Source organism: Zootoca vivipara, chromosome 6 (assembly GCF_965207765.1).
Source record: "Zootoca vivipara chromosome 6, rZooViv2.hap1.1, whole genome shotgun sequence".
Lineage (NCBI taxonomy): Eukaryota > Metazoa > Chordata > Lepidosauria > Squamata > Lacertidae > Zootoca > Zootoca vivipara.
In genome coordinates this window covers 38,363,530-38,391,089 of record NC_142589.1, presented here as the reverse complement: position 1 = coordinate 38,391,089, position 27,560 = coordinate 38,363,530, and the positions used below count along the sequence as shown (strand labels likewise).

The following is a 27,560-nucleotide window of genomic DNA, read 5'->3' as shown; positions in this document are numbered from 1 at the left end:
GGAAAGGCTGCCACGGTGTGTAGACAGGTTAACCTTTGGAGCCACCCATTGTCACAAAGCAAAGTTTGTGTTGCCAGTTCCTGCACATCAGACCAGTCGGCTTCCCTTCCCCCGGTCCCCAAACTGATCATGCAAGTGTGGCTCTTTGATGCTGTTAAATAATTCCTTTCTTCTTTTTCTTTTCCCACAGGGCTCAGCTCCAATCCTGGTAGTCATGGTGATCTTGTTAAACATTGGAGTCGCCATTTTGTTTATTAACTTTTTCATCTAACTCGAGACTGTCTTGTTTGCAAAAATTAACAGATTAATAATAATAAAAAGGTGTATGAATGGGGGAATGATGAAGCAAATGACAAAACAAAAAAACCATGGGAAAGATGGCATCTTTTTGAACTGTCCTGCGACAACTTCCAAGTCTTTTCACAGATGAACAACAAGATTGAGTATCACTCACAGTTTGCCTTTTTTTCCTGGGTAATGTTTTTTGGATTTTAGCCAAAATTCTTTGCTTGTATAACACGTATGCTGTGTGGCATGGCAGAATGGTACCAGCACTCCACTCCTCCCCAGCGCTAGGCAGGATGGGGGCTCCTCAGTGTAATTACTCAGCAAATCTTCATGGATGGTGGGAAAGGCGTTCATGTCAGCTGCATGATTCTGGGAGGGAGGGTCCTCTCGCTGTTGGATCATAGGGGAAATCCAGAGCTGTGTCCTGGGATAGCCACGTTGTGTGAAATGGCTGGCCCAGGTCAGCATGGTTATCAGATCATGTGCTCGTCACTCAATAAAAGTCCAAACTCCAGGATCTGCATGTATTGGGAAGTTGAGAGGAAACACCTAAGTAATTTTTGCCACTTAGCAAAAAGTTATTAACCAATCTTTTTTCTACTTCATTCAAAAAAAGGGAAATCTGAATTGAATGATGCCTGCTTAAGACGAAAACAAATTCCATCCTAATAAAAGTATTTAATATGTTAAAAAGGCAATAGGTCTTAAGCTCTAGAGGCCCCTAAATTCCAAAACGCTCCTCTGAGGATCCCATCCAAAATCATTATTAAGGACTTAAGAAGTCACAATACCAAATTTATAAAAGTTGCACATAAACACATGGAACTGAAAAGATGTCTTGGCTCAGGTAAAACCCTGTACCTATAATTTAGGAAAATTACCAGTCTTACCCAGTGCTTCAGAAACTTTTCGGTCACAAACATAGTTTCTGGCATGTGTTAAAACTTGACCCAGAAAGATTTTTAAGATGACCAAAGTTCTCCTAGGATTTATTTTTTTTTTGTCCAGCTATCTGCTGGAACCCCAATCTTCATTGGGTCCAGCCTGCTGGAGGCCACTCTTCTGCTGTGCTGGAATGCAGTGGTGTTAAAGGAGAAACTCTCTTGCTTTCCGTCTTCCATTATGAATCACAGCTGCACCTGGCTGTTGGCCTCAACTGTTCCCACAAGGTGTGCTTGTCAGGAGGTTTGCTTGAGGACCCTTCCCTGGCAGGTGTGCAGGTGTGGCCGAGGGAGGGGGGAGAGCAGCTCCTCCCTGCTGCTGGCGAGGAATGGGGTGTGCTGGGGGGTTCCTGTTCCATCTTGCCATGGGCCATTTCCAGATGTCATGCTTGGCCTCTGAGCATGTAATATTTTTGCACTTTGTCCGCAGGATGTATATTCCGGCTTCCGACATATCCCTGTATAAAACAAAAACAAAAACAAAAAAAATCATTGACAACAGCAGCCTCCGAGTACGTAAATGCTCTTTTTATATTTTGTTTGTTTGTTTTTTCCTCCTCTATGTATCACTTAATTTTGGTATGGTTCAAAACATCTTTGTAAGATGCCTGCCTTGTTCTTCTTTCTTCACTTCCTTGTTTGGTTTGGTTTCTTTTTCCGTTGTACTTCCCCTGGTAACTCACTGAAAATATGCATTGTTCATTAAAGATGCAGTACCCCTGATCAGGCCGCCATCATCCCAAAGAGAGCCGGGGGGGGGGAGGCAACCTGGAAAACACCCTTTTCTTCCTGCCAATCAACCTGGACCCACTGATCTGTTTGACCAGGTTTCACATGTGATGACTTGACTGCCCCTCTCGCCCACTTTGTAGCGATTGGGACCTGTTTCTACACTTGGTGTCCTTTAGCTTGAATGCAGGTGCAAAACCTACAAGCTTTGTTGTTTAGTTGTTTAGTCGTGTCCGACTCTTCGTGACCCCATGGACCATAGCACGCCAGGCACTCCTGTCTTGCACTGCCTCCCGCAGTTTGGTCAAACTCATATTCGTAGCTTCGAGAACACTGTCCAACCATCTCGTCAACCTACAAGCTACATGGCGCCATTTCCTTTCCACATGAGGAGATGTATGGAAACCATCACAGGCACCTGCCTACCTGGGAAAGGGTAGGGTGGACATGACAATGCCCCACATGCCAGTGGGGCATCTTTGCTCTTGGGTTCCACCTTCTGCTTCCAGCTGCAGGGCAGAAGACAACCTAGGACCATTCCTTGGGCTCCCACTGTGGATCGAAGGGCAGGGTTGGCAGCTTAGGGGCTGAAGGGGCAGGTGATTGAGGGCGCATTTGGCTGGGGGCAGCACTCGTCATCTGGATCCCTCAGCTTCCCATTTCTTCCATTTTACCAGTCCCTCTGCAACCTTTTGAGCAGACCTCTTTCCTACGCGTCACTGAATTGCTACATTTTTAACTGGGGGAAAAACTAAAAGATTAGAGCTTCCCCCACCCACCCAACACAATTCTCCTCCTCCATGTCCATCAACCATTACTGGCCAACTTTTGAAGTTGGGTGAGACAAGTGGAGGGGACAGCAGCTCCTCTGTTGCTTCTTCAGACTGTTTCGCTTACAACGCTCCCAAAAAAATAAAAAATAAAAGGTTTATGTGCCTATGGTTTCCCTCCCACCCTTTTAATTTGAACCACGTAAGGGTTGAAGGCAGGCAGCCATTTGTGCTTTGGCATTCAAGAAGGAAAAGGAACTAAGCTCTAGAGAACTTTTCCTGTGTTTTCTTTGGCTCCCTTTCTCCAGGAGAGCTAAAGCACAAGCCTGGGTTCCGTAAAGGCTTATCCAAACTTCCTATTGTCCTGCTGGTTTCTCCCAGGGAAAACCGCTCTTAGCACTCATTTAGAGTACACGGGAATTCAGGTTTTCTGCAGATTGACGTTTCCTCCAATTTAGCACTAAGGTTTTTAAAACCACTTGGACCCGAACTTTCTATGCGCAGGACAAGCAGAAGTGTGGGCAAGCCCTAAGCCACACCATGGCTTGATGCCGGGCAGCAAAATTATGGCCCTCCCTTCTTTGGGAGACTACATGTTTCCACCCGGACATGGTTTGGCTTAGCGTTACAAGCAAAGAGTTATCAATGTCAGGCAGTTTTGCAGACTAAAGCCCACTTTGTCACAAGCATGAAATTGGCAGGTGCATAGAAAGTCACAAACACACACGTGTGTTTATACTGGCAAACATTTGGACCACACTCCCCCACCACCACACTTTGATAACTGAAGCCAACACTTCATAGAGCGGATAAAGAAGACTCACAATGCTCAGGTTAGGCTGTTTGGTGTTCCAGGGCAGCCTTTGGCAAACTGGTGCCCTTCAGATGTTGTTGGGCAGCAACTCCCATCAGCCACAGCCAGCATGGCCAATGGAGAGGGTGATGGACATTGTAGTCCAACAGCATCGGGTTGTTCTAGGGTTTGGGTCGCCTCATTGGTGCCTCATTATTCTTCCAAGCTGAGGAATATGTGTGTTGGCCCAGTTCTAGCTTGGGGAAACAAAATAGGACATTGTATCTAGTGGTTAATTACACCTAGGAAGCCACACACCCTGCCTTTAAACCCCTGAACTGTTTCACACATGCAGTGTTAACTCCTGGTGACAGGCTCTGGTGTCTGCTTCCTGTCACCTCTGCTTTCCAAGAGCGCCTGTTCACACATGCACTTTCCGACCATCAAGCAATGTTTGTGGAAGCATGGAGCAGCTGTTCAAACTGCCGTTATTCCACGAGGAGGGGGGGCCATCCTGAATGTCTTCAAGAGGAGATGACAGGGGTGCAATTATTTCCCTTTGCATGTCGACGGGGGACTAATACAGCTTAAGAGGCAAAGGGGCTGGAAGATTTCAAAAGACTCCTTCGAAGGTGGTTCCTGAGCAACGTGATCAAAAATAACGAGTGTTTGATTCTTCACAGTGGGTTGAGCCATTTATCATCGCCTCTGCCCTGCTCTGTCTCAGGTAGCCAAAAATAGTCCTACAACATTCATCCAGAGATGCAAGCACGTAATTGGCTTCTCATGCCCAAACTGTGCAGTCTTTGTTCTCCCATCTTGAATAACACAATCCCCCCCCCCCCACCACCACCGTAGATGCCCTGAATCTGCACAATTCCTTCCAGTTTTCCGTTTCAGATTCACACGTAGATGTATGTGGGGAACAGCTGTAGTGTGCACAGAAAGGCTAGTTATCCAGTTTGTTTCCAAAACACCCATTTCTACTAGCATTTCATATAGAATCAGAGGAACTGTTGAGTTGGGAGGGACCCAAGGGGACATCTAGTCCAACCCCCTGCAATGCAGGAATCTCAACTAAAGCATCCATGACAAATGACCAACCTCTGCTTATAAACTTCCAAGGAGAGTTCATTCCTCCTGAGTCCATTCCACTGTCAGGCAGCTCTTGCTGTCAGAAAGCTCTTCCTGATGTTTAGTCAGAACCTCCTTTCTTGTCATTTGAATCCATTGGTTTGGGTTCTACCCTCCAGAGCAGAAAACAAGCTTGCTCCATCTTCCATGTGACAAGATGGCTATCATATCTCCTCTCAGTCTCCTCTTTTGCAAGCTAAACATACCCGGTTGCCTCAACCATTCCTCATAAGGCTTGGTTTCCAGACCTTGATCATTTTGGTTGCCCTCCTCTGCACACATTCCAGCTTGTCAACATCCTTCTTAAATTGTGGTGTATATAATGGATTGCACCTTAAAACATACACACACCTGTGAGGCTAATGTCACATCCTCACCATACAGCTAAAGCACACGGCTTCCCCCAAAAGAATCCTGGGAACTGTTGTTTGGATGTGACCTACGAGGGTGGAACACCAACCCTGCAAACAGGACCCCAGGTTCAATCCCTGTCCTTATAAGATACCATGAGCCATGTCTGAAGGGTACAGGCCAGTGTTGTGAATGGCCAGAGGTGCCAAAGAGGGCAGAGCAACAGAAAGGTAGGGCCTAGAGGAAGACTGAAAAGCCAGATAGGGAGCCCAGCAGGGCCACATGCAGCTCCAGGCCCAAGGCTTCTTTACCCAAAGTTAAAAGGCTCTCAAGGCAGCAGGACTGGGGGAGGGTGGGAAGAAAAGCTCCCCACAAGACCTCCTGGAGCATCAATATGGAGGAAGCATTGCTTTGCGATGTGGACTTCAGGGGAAAAGCTGTAGCTCAGTGGCAGAACAGGTGGCCCCAGGATCCATCCCAATGGCATCTCCAGGTTGGGCTCCCTGCCTGAACCCCCACCAATGCCCATCCGTGTCCCCCCCCCAAAAAAAAGCAGAAGCAGTGAAATCCTTCCTCATTCTTTTTTGAGCACAGAGCACTTTACTTGAACTTCTTTTAAGGGACTGCAGAAAAACAGCATTGTGCAGAGCATTAAACCATTAGCCGCTGGAGATAATGCTCCACTCCTGCAGGGCAGGTCCCTTGCGACAATAACCATCTCCAAGGCTGATGGATATCCTGCCTGTCAACAGGCGCCGGCTGCGGTTGGCGCCAAGCCCAGGGGGGCTTGTCCTTCGCTTCCTCACTTGCTCTCAGTCGCTCTTCCCGTGATCAGGGATCCTGCTCTGCCATATGGCACCGCGGGGAACAACAGCAACACTTGGTTGCAAAGAAAGCAAAGGGTATTGCTAGGTGGAGACAAAGGGACGGCTATTTAAGCAGGAAGATGGGTGACCTGTGCCCCAGTTCTGGATTCAAATGATATTTATTGAAAATAACAATAATACTGAAATGAAATGAAATAAAAACCAGGTGATTAAAAAAGAACGCGAATTGAATCTACAATTCAATGCCAAGTGAATTCCTGTGATTAAATAGTGGAAACACCCATTGATGCTCCTTAATTAGGTTTATATATCAATTCCAAAACTGAGCAAATGAGTCCAATTTTGTTGCAAGAGTTCAGAGGAGTTAGTCCTTAGCAGCCCATTTGACCCTTGGAAGCAAAACTCACTGATTTCCAGGGAATCTATTTTGAAGCAGCTATATGAACACATGAAGCTTAGTCCTTAGTCCTGAGTTAGATAACACCCAGACTTGAGTCTGCCTCTGACTGACAGCAGAGGCCCTTTCCCAGGTCTATTACAAGATGTTTAACTAGAGACAACCTGCCATCATCTCTCTGCTAAACACACATGTGGCCTGCCACTAAGGGATGGGCCTGCTACATTGACTGTCCAAGATCTCAGGTGCCTGAGGTACTTTTAACAGGAGTAGCTGGGGCCAGAACCTGGGCTTTTCTGTAGGCAAAGCAAGTGCCAGCATGGCCCTTTCCTTGAAGATGTGGTTGTGGGTTGAGATCCATTCATCATGTGAGCAATAAAACATCTGCTGCTGCTGTACTAGGACTGAAGTAGACTCAGCCCCACCTGAAGTTAACAGGACAAAAGTCAGCTTAAACTTGGGCATGCAAATCCTCTAGCCAGTCTCTTAAACGAGTTTAAATAAGCACGGACTTTCAATTAGTTGTTATTTTTCAGCAACTGGATCTGAGTATTAACTCAGATCCAGTTGCTGAAAAATAAGTAATTGAAAGTGCTTGCTTATTTAAACTCGTTTAAGGGTTAAATACCTTTGATAGGGACAGTTTTTCTATTTCCAATGAGAAAAGTTCTTTTTAAAAAATGAGGAATTCTTAAGACATTGTAAATGTTTATAAAATATGGTTCTGACAGCACAGTCAGTCTGAGAAAAAAAAAGAAAACGTTAATGTCTTATGAACCAGATAATGAACCTTGCAATGTGGGGCAGATTCAAGGCCTCTTCCAGTCTCCACCCCACCCATAGAGCTCTTCCTCCTATGAATTTGAAACCAGGGTTACTAAGCTTTATTTCTGCACTCTAAAAGGAAAGAAGTTAGGCAACGATCTGGGAGGAAATTCAGCCCATGCATTTGGTATGGTGACATGACGGTGCACTAAAGCCGGCATGATATAGCTTTCTAAGCATGAAGAATGTCTGGCTTGATGTTGGCACACCTGTCAGATGCAGAACAAGATGGGAGCTTGGTACATCCCGGCTCAAAAGGTTTCCCATCTTCAATACTGCCCATTAAAGAGAAAGCATCCTAACAGACAAAAGAACCTTTATTTATAAAACCTGCTGAAATGGTGAAGTCCCAGTTCCTGGTCTGATGATGGGAGCGGAAAACAGGAGCCTCCTGAAACTCTCAAACATTTAAGTATCGAACTCAAAGCTTCCAACAAGAATAGCCAAGCTTTTAAGCGCCTGATCCCTCTAATCCAGGCATCCCCAAACTTCGGCCCTCCAGATGTTTTGGACTACATTTCCCATGTTCCCCGACCACTGGTCCTGTTAGCTAGGGAAATGGGAGTTGTAGGCCAAAACATCTGGAGGACCGCAGTTTGGGGATGCCTGCTCTAATCCACCAACTCCCTCAGAGTGGCCCACCCAAGCCTATCCCATTTCCTCTCCTCTTCCTGCCTCCCTTCCTTGGAAGGCATCCCTGTGCCAACCAGGGTTACGTTCACAATATCACAAGGGAACATCCTCCAGTCCCGAAGCACCAGCAACCTGTCACAAAATCAGCAGGAGCAGATGAGGGAGAGGGAGAGAAGTCCTTGCAGGGCCAGAGGTGGCCTTTTCATCCTTGTAGCTGCAAACTGCTGCCTTACAGCCAATTCATAAACATGCAGAAAGCCTAGTGGTAGTTTCCCCTGAAGATGGAGAATTGCATGTTTACACACCAGTTGTGCCAATGCTCATTGAGGGGCAGGCAAGACCTCGCCTAGGCAGACCCTTCGTGGAAGGCCTTTGCCATTGCATGCCCCACTTTCACCATCTTCTTCTCTTTGGCATCAGGGCCCATCTTCTGGCGGGCCAGTTTCACCCAGTATTGCTCTGTCCTGGAGAGGTAATCCGTGTACTTTTCATCAGGCTGCACAGCGGGGTGATCTTCCTCTGCTGCAGAAGGCAGGAAGGGAGAAAAAAAAAAGAGAGAGAGAGAGAGAGAGAGAGAGAGAGAGAGAGAGAGAGAGAGAGAGAGAGAGCGTAATGAGGAGCAGAGCAGAGAGGACCACCTGTTCTCTTCCAGGTGTAGCACTCCATAGACAAAAAAGATGCTGCACAAAGAATGTGTAATATCCTATAGCAACTCTACCAAAAAACCCCAACGAATCTCCACTTCCTTACAGATGAAGCTTGAACTGCACAATTTGTTGCCAAATCCACTTTTAAAAAAGTCACGCAGATTACATTAAAGCTAACATTTGGCATGCAAAGTCAAGCGGAGACAGGAAACGCAAGCATCTCCTTTCCAGCACATCTGAGAACATGGGTGCTCTTTTCCAGCTCTTTTCTGAGCAACTACCTTCATCCTCGCCCTCAGCATCATCAGAGTCCTCTTCTTCATCTTCTTCCTCGTCCTCCTCATCTCCTCCCTCCGCACCTTCCACATCTCCCTCGTCATCAGACTCCGAATCTTCAAGCCACTCCTGAGTTTCTGCCGCAGCCATTAAAATAATTCGCAGGTATAAAAGGGAATACAAAGTTAGCAGCAGGAACAGCAGCTTCCCCTCTGGCCACTTTATCTAGAATTTCATCGCCATCAGGTGACCAGCAGCAACTCTTTATACACCTGGGTTTACAGTGGTGGCTGTCGAGGGCAAACAGGAGGTTGCCATGGCAAGCTTGAGACTCATTGTCTCTAACTTTCGAAATTCAAAATACTGAACCTAGATTGGGGCTCAGGTACCCAGAGAGGGAGAAGCACCCCCTCATAGCTTAGAGTGAATGGGGAGTTGGCTAACCATCAAGCAGGAGGGAAATGGGATCAACACTTGAAAAGCAACACAGCCAGATGCACCAAGGAAGTCCACAGCAGAGGGGGAGAGCATCTGCTTTGCATGCAGAAGGCCCCAAGTTCAATTCCTGGGACCTCTATGTTGGGCTGGAAAAGACCCCGTTTGAACCACTGAAAAGCCTCTGCCAGTCAGTGCAGACAGTACTGAGCTACATGGACATATGGCAACTTCCTATGTTCCTAGAACCCAGGGAAACGACCAGCTAGGCAACCGTTGAATGCTGAAGATGCACGACTTTATCCCGGCCTTTGACAACTGAGATGCGTGTGCTTTCAGGGCCCAACCAGTGACTGTAATCTGCTTTTAATTCTGAATTTTTAATTGTTGCAGCCCACTCTGAGACCTGCTGGTAAGGATGGGCAATGCATTTAATTAATGCTACAAATAATAATAATCAGTCAACACAGCTGCCTGTGTCCAGGTATCATGGAAGGCTTGTGAGCAGCAGAGGCTGAGATTTGTTTTATTTTATTTAAAGGAGTCACTTCCTGCCTTCCCACTAGAAGACGCCACTGAAGGCAGGTAGCAACTGTGATTAGCTCTGATTCCTGCATTGCAGGGGGCTAGGCTAGATGACCCTTGGGGATCCCTTCCAACTCTACAGTTGTTTAGGGAAGCTTTTAATATTTAATGCTGTATAGTTTTAATATTCAATTGGGAGCCGCCCAGAGTGGCTGGGGAGACTCAGCCAGATGGGCAGGGTATAAATAATATATTATTATTATTATTATTATTATTATTATTATTATTATTACAGTTCCATGGTTCTATGACAACGGTAATTGGAAAGACCTGTGGGATAACTAAGAGGAGTTTGCAGCTCGTGCCTGGGGCTGTGGGCAACTGGGGGTTGCCAAAGGCACTCAGCCTAAAAAGGAGTCAACACACAGACATGGCGACTTTGGTGGGATTAAGACAAAGGTTTCAAGATCCAGACACAAATGAGCCCAGACAACTTAGAGCCAAAGGGCACGGGAAAAAAGGTTTCCCCGGGGATTAAGCCAGGCCAAAATTAGACTCTGTGTGCGAGCACTTGATGAAATCCAACGCTATTCACAGCCCCAAGAATTAAAAACAGCCTCAGCTGCAGGCTGTATCCCCATCACCTGTCTAATTTGCCAGCCTAAATAGGCTTTTGTCCCCAGTCAGCTGCAGTCGTGTAGCAAAATTAAACACGGCAGCCCTCAGATTTCTAGGAATAGTTTCCAATGCCCAGGAACTTGATGAGATTCTTATACAAAAGGCTTTCCTGAAGTTCTGACTGTCTGCTGACGCCTGTGGATGCTCCACATGCTCCCACTGGTTTTGTGTCAATGCTCAGCGTCTGGCACAGAATCAAGTACTGTATTTTAAGAATAAGGCCTTTCTCTTAAGTTTCTAGTCCTTATGTTTGCAGAGACAGGCTGGTAAAAAAAAGACAATGTGGGTAGTGCCTAGTGAAATTTCAGAAGTCGTGTTGGATGGGCAGCAGCAGCAAAGCTTGCAGCTCATTGGAATTTCTCGTGGAAAGGAGTTGACCAATACTACAGACTCAAAGCCCTAGCAACGGAGCATGTTTGTGCCTCCTTGGTAGCTGTTCTATTTAAATCAGACAAATGAGCAAAGTGCGCATATTTCCTATGCAATAGACATAAGAGCCTGCAGGATCAGGATTGTGGCCCATGTAGTCCGGCATCCTGTTCTCACCTTGGCTGACCAGATGCCTGTGGGAAACCTGCAGGCAGGACCCCGCTAAGTCCAATTGCTGAGTCGAAGTCCTAACACAATTGAGGACCTGATCAGATGGAAAGACTGTCATCTATTGGTAGCGTTGGGAAGAGGATGGCAATTACTGTGTTGTTTTATCCTTCTGGTCAGTGTTGTAGATTTTGCTTCTGCTACCAACTGGGGAAGCGCAAGGAGCCAGAACACCAGTGTCTGATCCCTGGGCTCCAACAGCTTTTGGGATTTCATCAGGCAGTACCAATAGGCTTTTAGAAAGCTTCAGGCATAAGGACTAGCAACTTGTTGTTGTTGGTGTTGTTTTAAAAAAACAAATGCAAGAGAATTTGAATTCTTAACATCAACAAACGTTGCAATTTTCCCAGTGTAATGGCAGAAGCACAGAACGGAGAGCTGGCTGCAAGAGCTTGAAGCAAAATATGGTAAGTGGCTTCAACTTACTTGGGTCCATCTCCACGAGAACCTTCCATTCTTCCATCTTGTGGAGGTCAATAGCATAAAGGTCGTTCAGAGTGAACTGGCGGTCGCCCACCTCAAACATCCCTCCGTAAACATAGAGCACCCCGTGCTTAACTGCCAGCATGGCGTTTGAGCGTGGGCATGGCTCCACCTGCTGGCTGGAGGCCTCATCACCCGTGCCATCCTCTTCATCCTCCGACTCAGGATCCTGCAGCTCCAGCTCGGGGGCCGAAATCACCTGCTTGATAGTCATGATGGTCCCATCCTCTGCCACCACCTCCTTGACGATCTCCACGGGGCCCGGAGGGAGCTGCTGCTCGCTCTCACCACCTTCACAGCTAGTCTTTGCCACAGGCCCTCGACGCCGCTTCTTCTTCTCAGTCTTTGGGCCCTGTTGAGGTTGGAGGGGAGGAAGAGAAACACTTTAATGGAAGCAGGCCGGAGCCCAAAGGCGAAGGTCTGCACAACTTTTGAAAGGCAAAGCAGAACTGACAGCTGCCACCTTCCTGACATACTCATGAAACTTGGCAGGAATTGGTTCGTTATCCAGTGTGCTCTCCCTCCACCTCTCCACTTCTGCTGACAGGGAGCTGACCTGAGTGTTCAGAAATGGTACAGTCCTTCTGGCACTGTACCACTTTAAAATGCAGGTGGGAATTGCATGGTTGAATGTTTTAACATAGAAGATGGTCACACTGGGGTGTAGGCCTGGCTGGAGGCTTTCCCCTGGAGTGCTAGCTTTCCTTTTTAAGGACTTTGTGATGACACATGGGGAGCATTCAAACACATCACTCCCAACCTGTTTTCTGAAGTGGTACAATCCAGGTGGGATGGGAACACATGCATTTTGCTGAATGGGCAGATTAGTCCATTGTGATGACCGCAAGTAATCTATTTTGTTTTATTCATTCATTGCATTTATATCCCACCTTTCCTCCAAGCTTGCGATGGTGTGCATGACTCTCTTCCTCTCTTTTTTATCCTGACAACAACCCTGTGAGGTAGGTTAGGCTGAGAGGGAGAGATTGACCCAAGCTTCATGGCTGAGTGGGGATTTGAACCCTGGTTCTCCAGGTCCTAGACCAGCATTCTAACCACTGCACCACCCAGGCTCAATTCTCTATGTTACAAGAGGTCTGCATGAGTTGAATTCTACAGCAGGTGAAAAGATGTAGGTTCTTTTCTTTCTTTTCAGTTTTCCTTTTTTCCCCATTTGGCAACTTTGTGGTGTTCATGCACACATCCCTGTCTCCTCTGCAAGGCCAGGGGGCTTGTAAACCAAAATGTGAAACCCTCAGAACTTGCACAGGGCTCTGAAGTGCTCAGAGCACTTTCGCTGACATTTTGCACTTGCTGCAATTCCTAACAACAACCCTGCAAGGCAGGGCAACATGATTATCTCCACGTTGCAGATGAAGGCAGAGCTGGTGGCTAAAGGCTGCTGAGTGAGAGTAACCCCGCGGTTAAGAATCTTTCCAGACCTTTAGCTGTCCAGGAAACCACCGGTTCTTCGCCAAGTCGTAGAAATAAATATCATTAAAGAAGTCTCCTTCAAGGTCCTCCTCCTCTTCCTCATCGTGGACCCCACCAAAGAGAAGGGACCGGTTGCTGGGGCCCACAGCCACCGAGAAGCCAGACCTGGGGGTCGGCTTCACCCCTGAAGAACTAATCCGAGCCCATGTCCACTTGTCTAGGAAACATGAAAGAGAAACTGAGTGCTTTTTTTTTTAAGGTGCAAGTCACAGGCAAAGGGAAACATCATGAGGTATAAGGTCAGTAGAATGTGAGCAGAGTGCCTGCTTGGAATGAAAAGCAAGACTTTAAATCCTGCCTCTACTCCTCTGTCCACCCCATACCTCTGAAATGGCAGCTCTGTCACCCATCCACCTGCTTCCCCCGCCATCCCACTTGTGGAAGGCCACCTGAAGAGCAAATAGCTCCAAAAATCTCATGTAAGTAAGCCAAGCCACTACACACTGAGAATCGAACCCAGGCCAGGCCCAGCTTCCTATGTATGGAGTCCAGGCAGCCCTGAGCCCTCCTGCTTACCTGAGCTTTCAGCCTTCAACAGGAACAAATCTGTATGAAGAGTGCCCTTGTCAACGTCTTTTTTAATTCGCTGTAGAAAAAAAGAGAAATGTTTGATATCTTTTAAATCTAGCTATCTATCCACTGCTTAAATAAAGGAAAATCAAAGTGGTTGATATAAAAATGGTACAAAATTTCCATTAAAAACTAGTAACTAAAACAGATTTTTAAAACGGAACATAATAAAATTGTTTTTTTTTAAAAAAAATAAACAGATTTTTAATACAAAGTTTACATAATAGGTCTGAATATGTTTGAATGGGCTTGCCTAAATATACGAGTTTTTACAAAAGGCTTTCCTCTGCAAGCCTGGAACAGTGTTTACTGAGACACAGAAAGACTGAAATGCAAACAAGGCTACAGGCCAAAGTGTAACCACTTTTAAGTAGTTCAGAAAGTGCTTCGCATGCGTTACCCTGTAATCCTTACAACAGCCCTTTAGAAAGAGAAGATAAGGCTTTCCAATACAGTATCTGATCTGCCATCACGCAGAAGGCGGAACAGGCTTGCTGAGAAACTTAAGAGCCGCCTGCTTGATCAGGTCCATCTAGTTCAGCATCCTGTTCTCACAGCGACCAGCCTGTCAGAAAGCCTCAGAAGGACCTGAACACAAAAGCTCTCTCTCCTCCTGCACTTTCCAGCAACTGGTATTCAGCATGACTGACTCTGGAAGCAGAGCAGAGCCATCATGGCTAGCAGCCATCAATAGCCCTCTCCTCCATGAATCTGTCTAATCCTCTTCCAATTTGATAGCCATCCCTGGCTCCTGCGGGAGGCAGTTCCTTGGTTTTAACTATATGCTGCATGAAGAAACACTTTCTTTTCTCTACCCTTAATCTTCCAACACTCAGTGGATGGCCATGAGTTCTACTGTTATGAGAGAGGGAGGAAAACTGTCCTCCATCCACCTTCTCCGTGCCACGGATAAACTTTATAAGATTAGATCATCTCATCTCTTACACACCTTTTCTCTAAACTGAAAAATCTCAAACACTGCAACCTTTCCAACATACGGGAGTTGCTCACCTCCCCCCCCCCAAACATTTTGGTTGCCCTTTTCTGAACCTTTTCCAACTCTGCAATATCCTTTTCGAGGCGAGGTGACTAGAACTGAACACAGCATCCCTAACGTGGTCACACCCAAATGTGGTTGTTCTCTCTAGAATGGGCAGGAATTAAATGGACGCAGATTTTGGCTTAGCATTGTGGCGGCAAGATTTCTGCACTGAGGGTAGCACCTGATGAACACCCCCCCCCCCAATGATCCTTCCAGCTCTATGGTTCTGTATGCTACAACAAGTCTCAAGCAAGTGTCAACACACAACAGACTTGTGATTCCACCTGTGGAACCTGACCCATCAACATGAAGCGGGGAAACAAAGATGATATTCACATATGATAAGGACTAGAATCAAGGCATTTTAAAAGGGAGGCGCTCTTAGACATGTTTCAGATTGCACCATGTCCCGTGCAAAAAACACCCAGAGAGATCTTGGACCTGCTTAGGACAATCCCACTGCACATATCTTGCAAAGGGAGCCAGTGTGGGGCAGTGGTTAGAGTGCTGGACTAGGACCTGGGAGGTAAAGGTAAAGGGGCCCCTGACCATCAGGTCCAGTCGTGTCCGACTCTGGGGTTGCGGCGCGCATCTCGCTCTATAGGCCGAGGGAGCCAGCGTTTGTCCGCAGACAGCTTTCGGGTCATGTGGCCAGCATGACAAAGCTGCTTCTGGCGAACCAGAGCAGCACACGGAAACGCCGTTTACCTTCCTGCTGGAGCGGTCCCTATTTATCTACTTGCACTTTGATGTGCTTTCGAACTGCTGGGTGGGCAGGAGCTGAGACCGAGCAATGGGAGCTCACCCCGTTGCAGGGATTTGAACCACCAACCTTCTGATCAGCAAGCCCTAGACTCTTTTAAATCTAGCTATCTATTTTAGATAGTTTAACTCACAGCACCACCTGGGTCCCTAGGACCTGGGAGACCAGGGTTCAAATCCCCGCTTGGCCATGAAGCTCACTGGGTGACCTTGGGCCAGTCACTCTCCCTCTCAGCCTATCCTAACCTACCTCACAGGGTTGTTGTGAGCTCTTTGAAAGATGTGGGATATACAGTAAATGCAATAAGATCTTGCTAAGGCTATATAGGCTGCCAACTTACCTGGGTGTCCCCTGGTGTCAAATCCCCAAAAGAGGAAAGGGGAGCTCCGTAAGCCCATATATAGCAGGCCAAGAAAGGAGTTCCTATTTTCTGCATTCAAGCAGGAGCTCCGACCTTTTTGGGCCAGGGGACAAATCTGGAATTTTGAGAAAGTGCTGTGGGTGCCAGGCACAAAATGACTGCCGGGGAGGGGGGCTGGTATATAACAAAATGGCTGCTGCAGGGGTGTGGCAGGTCACAAAATGGCTGCCACATCTAAAAGAGCAGGAAAAAAGAGAAAGGATCACAAAATGAGGCAGGCAGCTACAAATGTCAGCCGCTGCTGTGCTTGCTCACCGGGACAAGTTTTCTGCCCCTCTCTGCCCTCTGTGGGAACACGTAGGTAACCCCTGAAGCAGGTGAGCATCTGCACAATTGGAAATCCAAGCAGATGCCACATAATATGGCAGAGCACACTAATGAGAAAGTCAGAAAGTAAATGTAAAATGAAGAGTGAATTCACAGGAGAGCAGCCCCCACTTCACCCACTTGCTTCCAGACAAAACAGGATCAAAAGAGGGGTGGGTGGGTGATCACAACAGTCTAGCTTTCTGCTCATGCTATTAGACATCTTCATTATGTCTCCCTTTAATATCTAACAAGTAGTTCACAAGCCAGCTGAGCAGCCGCACTCACTCAGATCTGCGTTTAGCTACAGTGACTTCCTTGAGGCTTGCCCTCAACCCAACCTACCTCCTGGGGTTGATTTGAGGCTTAAATTAAACAGCATCCTGCCTAGAGCCCACAAGGATTGGGCAGGAAAGGAAGAGGCATTCTGGAGTTAGCGCTACAGCCACAGTCTAGTTATCCACTAGGAAAGGCAACACCAAGACCTCCATTCCATACCCTTGACTGATGAAGCAAACAGGAAGGCAAAAGAGATAAGACTGGAGAGGCTCAAAAGGTGGTGTCCCTCTGGCTGTTCAGATGCAATAGCTGCTAATGAGATCTGCTTCCATGCCCTGCAAAAGGAGGGAAGTCGTACATTTTCTGTACGAACTGCAACAAAGCCCAACTTAGGGGATGTGAAGCTGAACATTTTCACTTTAAGAAGTCTTGACCACCCAAATGTTCAGTCTGATTGTCCAAAGGCATAGGCAACATTGGCTCTCCAGATGTTTTGGAACTACAACTCCCATGATCCCTAGCTAACAGTGCCAGTGGTCAGGGATCATGGGAGTTGTAGTTCCAAAACATCTGGAGAACCAAGGTTGCCTATGCCTGCTTTAGCCAAATGAGGCTCAGTGGTCAAACTTCTTGCAGATCAACAAGTTTGCTGAATGACTTGGGGAACAGAGTGACCGCACCACCCCCGCCATGTGGGAAATCTGAGCCACATGAAGGGAAAGCTGTCCCAGAAACCAAATAGTCCAGAGTGTGTGTCTTCAGTTATATGGACATTGCTACAAATGATCCAGAGCCCCAACAAAACACAGATAAGAGAAGGTAGCCTATTCCTTGCAAACTCACTCTTGGTCGCTCTAAAGAATATGGAACAGGGAACTAAGCAAGTCAATGTTTTGGATAAGGCAGTAAAGGGCACCACTTACCTGCTTGGAGTAGCCTCCATAGACAAGGATGTTGCCTTCGGGAGTGGTAGCTAGATGGCAACCAGACCTTGGAGCGGGGGCAATTCCAGAGGGAGTCAGCTTGGTCCAGGCAAACACATCCAGGTTAAAGGCATAAACATCGTTGTAGTAGATGTAATCTCTGATTGAAACAAAAGCAGCAGGCAGAGTTACTGATAAGATGCATGGTCTGAAGGCACATGAACCTTGCTGAAGCTAAGCAGGGTTGTGTCTATTGATTATCGGACACCCTGCCTCTTGGAGCCCTAAGCTGGGGCACTAAAATGAGGGACGCGCCCACATCACTGGCACTCCCAGAAATTGCAATGTACACCTTGTCATTTGGAAGGCAGAGCAAAAATGCCCATGCACATGAAACTCGTCAGGAAGTCTCTTGCTTCCTAAAGTTGCTCTCCCTGGTGCTGAATGTCCAAAAATCCTTCCTCTCTGATGTGTAGGTGACAAGAAAAAAATGAGTCATTTCTAGAAGCAGATTCCTGAAAGGAGCCTGTCTGAATTCCACTTTTTCTTTCTTTCTTTATTTTTTTAATGATGCTCCAGTCTAGCTTTCAGAATACACTCCAAGCTTGGCTTTAGGTGCAACTTGTAAGAACATGAGAACATGGAGCAACGCAAAGGTACATCAAGTTCAGCATTCCATTTCCCACACAGTAGCAGATCAAATGCCCCAAGCATGCCCACAAATAGGGCGTGAGTATCTTCCACACTGTATGCCTCTACTACCTGACATTTAAAGGTATACGTCAACTGAACATGGAGGCTCCATACAGCCACAATTGCTAAGAGCTATTGATAAATCTGTCTTCCAGCAATCAGCGCAATACACTTCAACATCTGTGTAAGCAAGCAGACACCACAAGTTTATTGCATGAAGGTGGACTTCCCTCTGTCCATCTTGAATTTACAGCTAGTCCGTTTCGTTGGTGTTCTTTCTAATGTTATGGGGAAAAGAGACGACACTTTTCTGTGGCCACATTCTCCACCCCATTCCATCACAGGACAAACCTCCACAATGTCCCTAGTCCCTTAATTGACTTTCCTATCCACCTCCAATGAAAGGGAGTTCTGTAGCAGATCCATCTCTCCACAAGCCCTTGCCATCAACACATGGCACACGGTGGGAGAAATGAAGCCCAACGACTGGAGATCAGCTGACAAATGGAACTCCACTGACTGGCAGCATTCAGAATGGGGCACAATGAACAAGATCGATCTGAGATAGGAATGGGGCAGCTGCTGTAGCCCTCCAGTTATTGTTGGTCGACTCCCTTCTGCACAGCCATTGCTCAAGGATGATGTGTACGGAGACTCTAGCAACATCTGGAAGGCCACAGGTGAGCAGCCCCTGGCCTATGGTCTGCTGGGCCCAAGCCAATCCTTTTCAAGTGAACAAAAACCACAGCGCCAACTGACCTTGCACTTTCGTGGAACCCTCCGAAGAGGATCAGCTGCCTCTTGCACACCACCATGCGGTGTCCGCTCCGACCTGAAGGGCCCCCAGAAGCCCTGAAACAGAAGTGAACAGACTGAGCAGTGACTGGAGAAGGCCCCACTGTTTGCACTGTTTGCCAGTCCCTGCTTCATACCTGTCAGGGGATTGTTGCAGCTGCTCTCGAGTAAAGACGCTCCAGTCCGCTCTGTCTTTCAGAGTTTTATTGTACATATTATTTACAGTGCAGAGATATCAGAAAACATGACTGCCTAGTCCGATTCAGAACCCGGCAATGGCTGCTTCTGGTTCTTTGGCCAGCATAAAAGCCTGGGCACCCCAAAGTGCCTCCCCCTAGCCCTGCGTGTGGGCGTGCGCCTCAATTCGGGCACCGGAAAGGGCTGCGTTCCTTCTCCCATCCTCTGACTGGAGCGTTGCAGAGGCTCCGGCACCTCGCTGGGCTGCCCTTCCCTCTCTGGCCAGCTGGGTCGGTGCCTTGGCTCTGACGCGTGCCTGAGAGCCCCCGCTCCATTCCTCATTCCCTCCTCCGGACCCGCTGCTCGTGCTGTCACTGGGCGAAGTGCTGGTCAGGATGACTGGGGGAGGGTCCCTGTAAGGGGTCCCCCTGACAATACCATTGGGGGGGAACCGAGGTGCCTCTGCTCCTCCACATGTTGCTGGACTCCAACTCCCAGCAACTCCTGCAGCCAGCAGGACCAATGGTGGCAGGGATGGTGGCAGTTAGGACTCCCAACTACATCAGAAGGGCCAGAAGTTGCCCACCCGCAATTTGGGGAACAAGAACGTCTATTTGGCTCAAGCACCAGCTGCCTGTTTTTCTGTAGGTCCTCTTGGCTGACAAACTACTTCTCTCCCACCCCCCACCCCGGCCCTTTTTATTTATTAGAAACAAAAGCTCCATCTCCGCCTCCTCCTTGGGAAAAGCTCCAACATCTGTGCTGATGAGAAAGTCTGCGGGGGAGGCAGCTACCCTGACAGCGTGCCTGTGTGTAAATCAACTTTCTGCTACTCCCTCCTTCTGGCATTTTGATTGCAGTTTGCAGAAAACAAAAAAAAGGAGAGGGTGGGCAAAACAGGGGGCCTTGGAGGTCTTACTGACAACACAGGGTCAGGTGGGGCTTCCGCAGAGGAGCGGCAGAGCCAATGCATCACGGGCAGAAGGTCCCAGGGACTCAAGGTGCTCTGCAGGGTCCTCCTCCTTCTCATTTTATTCCCACAACAACCCTGAAAGGTAGGTTAGGCTGAGAGGCAGTGACTGGCCGAAGATCATGCTTGGTGAGAGTCAGGAATTTAAACCTTGGTCTCCCAGGTCCTAATTTTGCACTCTAACCACTACACCAGACTGCCATTTTCAGCTGATCAGATCTCAGACCTGGGAAAGAACTTTGCCTGAAACCTTGGAAAGCCTTTGCTTGTCCAAGTGGTTGATACTGAGCTAGGTGGTCAGACTTAGAATAGAGCAGCTCCATACAGAAGGGTATTTCTACTGTAGCTCAGGGGTAGAGCATCTGCTTTGCAGGCTGACGTACCCAGGATCAATTCCCAGCAGCATCTCTGGGAAAGATTCCCTGCCTGAAACCCTGGAGAGCCATTCTGCTTGTCAGTGTGGACAATATTGAACTAGAGCAGGCACCCCCAAACTTCGGCCCTCCAGATGTTTTGGACTACAATTCCCATCTTCCCCGACCACTGGTCCTGTTAGCTAGGGATCATGGGAGTTGTAGGCCAAAACATCTGGAGGGCCGCAGTTTGGGGATGCCTGAACCAGAGGGACCAACAGTTTGAATTGGTGTAAGGCAGCCTCCCATGTTCCTGCATGTTCATATAAACACCAATGTGCAGTTTCATGTTTTAAGTATTTCCTCCAGGTAGGAAAAGGTGATCACATATGGAAGATAGCATTGCCTATTTGCCAACCAGGTAAATTCACGCTTTATGTTGTCACAATTTCCTAAACACTCTTCAGTATTTGAAGATGCTCTACCTTTCCAATCAGTTGGGATCAGAAATCAAAGACTCGCTTTGCCTACCCACTTATCCCACCCCACTACTAAGGTTGGGAAACATCTGTGGCCCTCTCAGACACTGTTGGATTCCAACTCTGATCAGCCCCAGCCAGCTGATGGGAGTTGGGAGTCCGGCAACATCTGGAAAAGGAAAAAAATAGAGACGTTTCCCAGGACTAAGCTGGTCTGTGACCGTAAGAATAAATTCAATTCAATTCCCAGGACTGGACTCTGGCAATGCTGCTGCTCAAGGAGACAAGCAGCTTATGCATTATGCCACACCTCACTTACTTTATTTGCTCCCAGGTCTTGTTGGCCAAATGCAAGACCCAGAGATCTTTGTAGTGGTAAAACTGCTCCCCGTCTGGTGAAGCAAACTCCCCGCCAAACACCCAAAGCTGTCCACCACCCTGAGCTACCACCACAGCCTGCCAAAGAAAGAGAAATAGATAGAAAAAGTTAGGGCAACTTTTGTGTAATTTTCAACATGTCCAACACATGAACAGCCTCCTTCATTAAACCTTACCGACAACACTGCGAGCTGGGTTGTACTGTTGGGACAACCAAGGGCAAGGCTCTATGTGTACAGGTCATGCAGAGTTCACAGATCTGAACCAGCTCCAAGCAGAAATGGCAATCCTAGCAATGGGTAGAGCAATTCCTTTCCTGACAAAGCCAAGCCTGTGGCTTTAATAGCTGATAGGGGATGGGGGAGAGATGGCATGATTGTGGAGGTTTCACAGTTCAGTGGTGGAAGATGGGTCTTCTTGCCTCAACTCCTGGGGTGCATTTGGGCTAAAGCCTTCAGAATCCCTTCGTAATTCAGAATGGACACCAAAGGATAACAGTGTCACAAGGAGAGGAATCTAGATGTTCTTTCTCTGCAGCATACAAAGTAATTTAGCAGACAGGACTTTTTTCCAAGAGTGGCCCCTCAAGAGGAATTCCAAGGAATTCCCTGCCTCAAGAGATACATTTGGGTCTCTCTTGTCATCCTTTCACCAGACCTTGTGAATATTTCTATTTCTATGAGCTTTTGGGTGTAGAAAAGTTGGTGGTGGGGGGGGCCTTAGTACTGCTGCAGTTGCCTTGTGCTGGGATTGCTGGGTTGAATGAAACAGTATTTTTATGCTTTGATCTGGCCCAAACGGTGCAATGTATGTATGCAAAAGTGTACTGCAACTACAGGCCAATGGTGGCCTACCGTAGTTGGATGGGGGCCCAGAAATAGATCACATGTAATCCAAAGGTAGGTCACACAAAGAAGTCTACAATGATTTTCTGCTGCTGCTGCTGCTTGGTAGGGAGACAGAAAGGCATATCCAGCAAAACGAATTTAAAAACAGGTCCAGGTTGCAGGATGAGGTTAGGAGTGGGATCCCAGGAGTTGATCTGTACGGGTTAGAGTCCTGCTCCAGAGAATGGCTTGTTGTGGAAAATTACAGCTTGTTAAAGCACCACCTGCTGGACACTGTCATTTATGACAGGTAGAATTTTACAGAGAGCACACACACACAAACACAAACACAGAGCCCATCCTTTTTCTAGCACCAGCATCAAACTCAGTGGGTTTCTCTAGCACTGTTCTTGCATATATGCTTATTTCCACATCTGATGCAAAAATAACCATGCAACTTTCTCTCTCTATGTAAGGCTGTCATTGCTGTCCCTTATTGGACGATATGCAGTGCCATCTTGGATTTGCATGAAGTCAGGGTGGGGTAGGGAAGGGGGGGGAAAGACAGGTTGACCGACACAAGGGGCAGTGGCATCGGAGTCAGAAGGGAGAGACACTGAAGGGAAGGGGAAAGTGGTTTTAAACAACAGCAGAAGTTTGAGTAAAGCAGGGGCAGAAGGAACTGAGAGGAAAATGGCAAAGGGGTGAAGATAAAAACAGGAGCGCAAGGCAGGACTGCAGAACTAAAGACAGAGGCGGCTCTTTGGGAAGGGGGATCCCTTGTGTGGTGCAGTAGCCCCAAGTGTGCATGTGTGTCTCTGTGCCTATATATTTATATGTTTTTAAAGTTAAATATATGTTGAATTTTAAATTGTTATTACCCACCCTGAAACCTTAAAACAAACAACAATTAATATACTGCTACTCTGAGGCAACACATGGTATGATGTTGGCGAAGGAGGATGTCAGGAGCTGTGTAACCCCTCCTGCTACTGCGAACCCTCACCTCCTAGAACCGCTTCCTGGTATTACCTGATGGGCACAGCGTCGCGGAGGGGGGTTGGGGATGTCAAGTTTAGCCCAGCTGTTCTTCCGAATGTTGTAAACAAACAGCTCATTGTACAGGAACGTCTAGAGGGAGAGAAAGAGGAGGCGGAAGCTTGCTAGAATATGTAGCTTACTCAACACACACACACACACGTTCCTTTGATTTATTAAAATACTTGTATAAGGCAATTTAATAATAAAAAACCCCAAAGTGATTTGCCACAATTATATCTATACAAATTAAAAAACACATTAACATTTATTGTTTTATTTTTTATAAAATTTATTTGGTTTTTCGAATTAAAGTTTTGCAATCAGATATCCAACATACATCATAAAAACAAGATGACAAAGAATCTCCTGGACTCCCCCCCCACACACACACACTTTGTGGGTCCTATTATTAATAATTCCCTCCTGCATCTTTTATAATAATCCAAATCTTTTATATCTCCATCATATCCAAAATTCACCATTAAACTACAAGTGCTATTCCAATCCTAATGATTTTAAACTGTAACCATATTAAAATTTAAAGTCATGGATCTTATGTATATACATAACCTAGCACAGAAATTTTTCCAGCAAACGTTTCAAGGTGAATTTAATCTAGAAGGCGCCCAATGAATCTTCACCAGTAACACCATGCTACAGGATCAGGCCAATGATACTGAAAATTCAATTTCACATCAATGCCAAATGAGCCTGGGAAACTCGTAGAATGATCCCTTGCAGATGATCTCAATCATCAAGCCAGGATATAAGGGTTCAGGGGGTCCCTAGGCTACCCTGGACCTAAGTTGCTCAGGCCTTTGTAAATTAATGCAAGGACCTTTAACCTGACTTGGTAATAGATGTGCGCTCAGTTTCTTCTCTTAGTTTAGAGCAGGGGTACCCAGACTACGGCCCGGGGGCCGGATGCGGCCCAATTGGCCTGCCAATCCGGCCCGCGACGACCCCCGCCGACCGCTCTTACGGCGTGCAGCGCTCTTCCGGGTCGGGGAAAAAGCGCCGAAAATCCTTTGTGCGCATGCGTATGGGCCTCTCCCGACCCGGAAGAGGTCATTTCTGGTGCACTTCCGGGTTGGGGGAGGCCCATACGCATGCGCACAACAGATTTTCAGCGCTTTTCCCACCCTGGAAGCGCGCCGCCGCGCCAGTAAGCGCCCGTGCGCATGCGCACAGGCGTGCACTCCCCCGCCCGCCGGCCTGCACAGGCGCACGCTCCCCCGCCCTCCAGCCCGCCGCGCGATCGGCGCGGTGGGAACCGGCCCAAACGCCGGTAAGTCTGGGGACCCCTGGTTTAGAGCCTACCCCATCCCTTAAGTCTTGGGAGAGGTACTGATGCCAAAGCATTATTTTAAAAGATCCCGCAAGGATTTTCATTGTCCAAGCTCTTTGAAGAAGGACAAGGACACTTCTGCACCCTAGGTAGTGTCCAGATCTAAACAGAAATCTATTACATGCATAAAAGACTTCTAGTTACCAAAGCATGACCTTTTGTAGGTACTGAGGGGTGAAGGTGCAACTCCTAGCAACTTTACCTACCCTCAGAAGGGAATCCTGGCATTAAGGGGAAAGGAGCTTGGGAAGACATGGTGGCAAAAGCCAAGCAGGCTCCTTCACAATGAGCGGACCTCCAAGAAACCTGTTGCCCCATGTTGATAAATTGTGGGCTGAAGGATGAAGCAGAAGAGGAACTGTCCGCTTCCCCCACTGCACCAGCCTAAAGAATGCTTTGTACAGAAAGAGGGAGCAGTTGGGGGGGGGGGAAATGACTCAATTCCTATACTGCTAATTTGAGACCACAATCAGTCTGTGACCCAAATGTCTGACTCTGTCTCTGCAAAATTCATAGTCTGGATGTTCTCAATTTGGACAGAAAGGAGACCAGCTCCTTTTGGACACCAGCAGGAGGGCTGTTCATGTGCAGAGAGGCCGAGGAGCTGAAGGAGCTGCTCCAAATCTGTCTCCAGGAATTATGAACTCCTAAAACATTGATGATGGCCAGGCAATCACTCTTGGCCCTTTTAATGGAACCTGCCATGCCTGTGGCAGCTGGAACGTCATTACAGCCGGCAGCATGGACAGGCAGTCCCATTTATTCTGGGACCCTGAATAGCTCCTCATTCCAATAAAATAATTTTGTGCAAAATCACTGAAAGCAAAAAGTCAAGGCAGAGTTTATAAGCAGGGTGAACTGGGGTTAGGGCAGGGCTGCGGAGCCCATGGCCCTCCAGAGGTTGCTGGAGTACAATGCCCATCACCCCTGCCCATAAGGCCATGCTGCTGGGGGCTGATGGGAGTTGGGAGCTTGGCACCACCTGGAGGGCAACCACAGGTACCCTGGGTCAGGGGAGGGGGCAGGAGGATAGACAAAAAGGATATACTTTACTTTTTTGCCATTGAAATATTCACCTCCAAAGAGGATTAGCTCATCTTTCTCAGGATGTGGAGACAGAGATGCGTTGAGCCTGGAGATGGAAAAGTGGGGCAGATTTATATGAAGCGGCACAAACTGGGGAGCTGTTCCATGCATACCGTGCAAAAGTACTTTAGAGCTTTATATAACTCCATCCTGCAACGCTTATAGTGACATGCAAAAGCAGCCACTTTCTGAGATGCATGAAAGTGGTCACTATATTGACGACAGCTTAGGTTCATTACTGTTGTCCATACTAACATAAAAAGAGGGGAAGTATCAACACATTTAATTTCAAAATCAGAGTATCATTTATTTACTTCATTTATATTCCACCGCCACCCCCACCCCACCCCGCCGCAAGGAGCTCAAGGGACTCTTCCCATCCTCATTTATTCCACACAACAACCTTGTAAGGCTGAGAGGCAGTTTGCAAAAACGCCAAACCAATAAAAATACAAGAGCAAACACATAGTTTAAACAAGTCTCAAAAAAGACTATTAGGTAAAAACAAGCAATTTTTTAAAAAAAAGTTAGTAGAAAAATTATTAGAGAATAAAGCCAAACGATGAGACCCCTCTGATCTTTTAATTATTCTGAATGCTGCACAATCAATGCTGGTTCCAGCAAGGCTGGTAAAATTATTAGGGGTTGTTTGTAGCCCACACTTCCAGGAAAATAAGACCTCTGTGCACATTCTTACCTTGGGGAGGGCGGGGGGCAGCTTGTCTCAACCACTTGAGTCTTCTTAGCATCCAGTGTCTGGAATTCCGCTATCAAAGCTTCAAGATCCTCCTTTAAACAGAGAGAGTCTGTTCAAGAGCATTTCACAACCAGGTGCCCTCCATGAGTTGTTGGACTACAACTCCCATCAGCCAGCACAGACTGAACCACAAGATCTAGAAGGAATTTCCCCTCCTCAGGTGATTTGGGGGCTTATTCTATTACACTGCTCTCTCTCTCTCTTGTTCTCTCCCACCTAGTACTGCCACAGCCCCCCAAACCTTTATTTTTAAAAGAGCTATAGCTTAGTGGCAGAGCATCCTTTGCATGCATAAGGTCCCAGGTTCAATCCCCAGCAGCACCTCCAGATAGGGCTGGAGACACCCCCTGCCTGAAACACCAACATCACGGGAGGGGTGTTTCCAGTTACCCCACCCTTTGCCCTTGGAAGCCTTCTAAGCGGCTGGAGAGGCACACTGAGCAACACCTTGGGAGGCGTGCTTCTAGGACTAAGGCGAAATGCGAAGCTCCTTTATTATTTCCGCTATTGAACGCTGTGTGTTGTTTAAATAACCTTGTTATATTTATAGGATCAGAATGTGGGCTTTTGTTTTTACATTTGTTATTCTGCTATGTTATGAAACTGTTGCCATGTTCTGCTATGTTACTATGAAATTGCTTGAAATGCATCCCTGTTTTTGTTGTTGTTGTAAGCCGCTTTTTTGAGCACTTTATTTTGTGGGAAAGAGGCATACAAATAAAATGAATGAAACGAAACCTCTGGAGAGCTTCTGCCAGCCAGAACTGAGCTCAATGGACCATGAATTGCATTCCTCCTCCCCCCCCAAAAAAACCCCATAGTTGATGCACCTTTTCTTTTAGAGGGGTGGGGGCTGAAGTTTGCACATAAATTCAGCCAAGGGGGCTTTTTTCTTTATCCAGGAAATGCAGACCTGTTGAGCTTCTGCCTGCAGCGAAGCTCTTAAAGGCACAGGAGCCCTGGCGGGAGGGGGGCAGTTCAGCTTCCTTTGGGCTCACCTGCTCCTTCTTGGCCCTCTTGGAGACTTTCTTTTCCATCTTGACGGCTGTTTTCTCAGCCCCCTTCACCTTCTTCTCCTTCTTGCTCTTCTTGCCCATCTTTGAAGCGGTTGAGGCCGCCTTGCCAGCCTCTTCCCTCGGCACGCAAAACACACGTGCCCCGACCCAGCCTTGCCTTTTCCCAAGACCCCAAACAAAGGTCATTTCCTGCCGAGGGAAGGAGCAAAGGCGGCAGGAGGGATCCTTCTCATCCGCCACAAAAACGAGACTATTGCCATCTGCTGGAAAGGAAGGCTCCCTGCCAGGCCTTCGGATCTGGCGAAAAGTCTGCGGTTGCAGACAAAGCGGGCTGATTCGATGCAAGTCGGTGGCCGCTTATTCCATTTTGCAAATGAAACTGTGCAAAGCGTCTTGGCAGCAGGCACGGTTATCCTGGAGAATACGGCTTGAACGAGAGTGGTGCGTGGTGGTTATAGTGTCGTCGGAATGAGACCCTGGGAGAAAGCAGGGTTCAAAAATCACCACTCGAAC

At 47.4% G+C, this 27,560-nt stretch overlaps 2 protein-coding genes across 4 annotated transcripts in view; one reads left to right on the top strand and one right to left on the bottom strand.

The window, feature by feature from the left end:
* The window catches only part of JPH3 (junctophilin 3), an 83,787-nt gene extending 82,057 nt beyond the window's left edge, over positions 1–1,730 (top strand). Inside the window, exon 5 of the mRNA XM_035120767.3 lies at positions 191–1,730. Within this exon, the coding sequence (XP_034976658.2) occupies positions 191–271 (81 nt within the window). The 3' untranslated portion in view covers positions 272–1,730. The remainder of the gene's footprint in view (positions 1–190) is intronic.
* KLHDC4 (kelch domain containing 4) lies at positions 184–27,248 on the bottom strand. 3 transcript variants are annotated; one of them, XR_015950529.1, is made up of 14 exons: positions 27,030–27,231; positions 25,972–26,063; positions 25,242–25,320; positions 22,832–22,930; positions 20,914–21,050; positions 18,580–18,672; positions 17,128–17,287; positions 13,340–13,409; positions 12,772–12,980; positions 11,273–11,681; positions 8,617–8,748; positions 7,994–8,210; positions 3,553–3,774; positions 184–1,687 (listed from the first exon to the last, which is right to left on the bottom strand). XR_015950529.1 is itself a non-coding variant. In XM_088671971.1 (13 exons), exons 1-12 carry the CDS (start codon positions 27,231–27,233, stop codon positions 8,035–8,037), a joined length of 1,860 nt encoding a protein of 619 aa, XP_088528097.1. In that variant the 5' UTR covers positions 27,234–27,248; the 3' UTR covers positions 947–1,687; positions 7,994–8,034. The 3 variants fall into 3 exon arrangements, 2 of the variants coding, with proteins under 2 accessions (XP_088528097.1, XP_034975933.3); XM_088671971.1 differs by lacking the exon at positions 3,553–3,774 and having other exon boundaries at positions 947–1,687; positions 27,030–27,248; XM_035120042.3 differs by lacking the exons at positions 184–1,687; positions 3,553–3,774 and having other exon boundaries at positions 7,355–8,210.
* Between the last annotated feature and the right edge of the window lie 312 nt (positions 27,249–27,560).

Bases quoted from the DNA above. Each gene is read 5' to 3' on its own strand.
- KLHDC4 (XM_088671971.1), bottom strand. From the start codon at position 27,233: ATGACCTTTGTTTGGGGTCTTGGGAAAAGGCAAGGCTGGGTCGGGGCA. The intron at 22,931-25,241 runs GTAAAGTATATC...CTCTCCCTCTAG, and splicing joins AATATTTCAATGGCAAAAAA to ACGTTCCTGTACAATGAGCT. The intron at 21,051-22,831 runs GTAATACCAGGA...TTTCTTTGGCAG, and splicing joins CGCGACGCTGTGCCCATCAG to GCTGTGGTGGTAGCTCAGGG.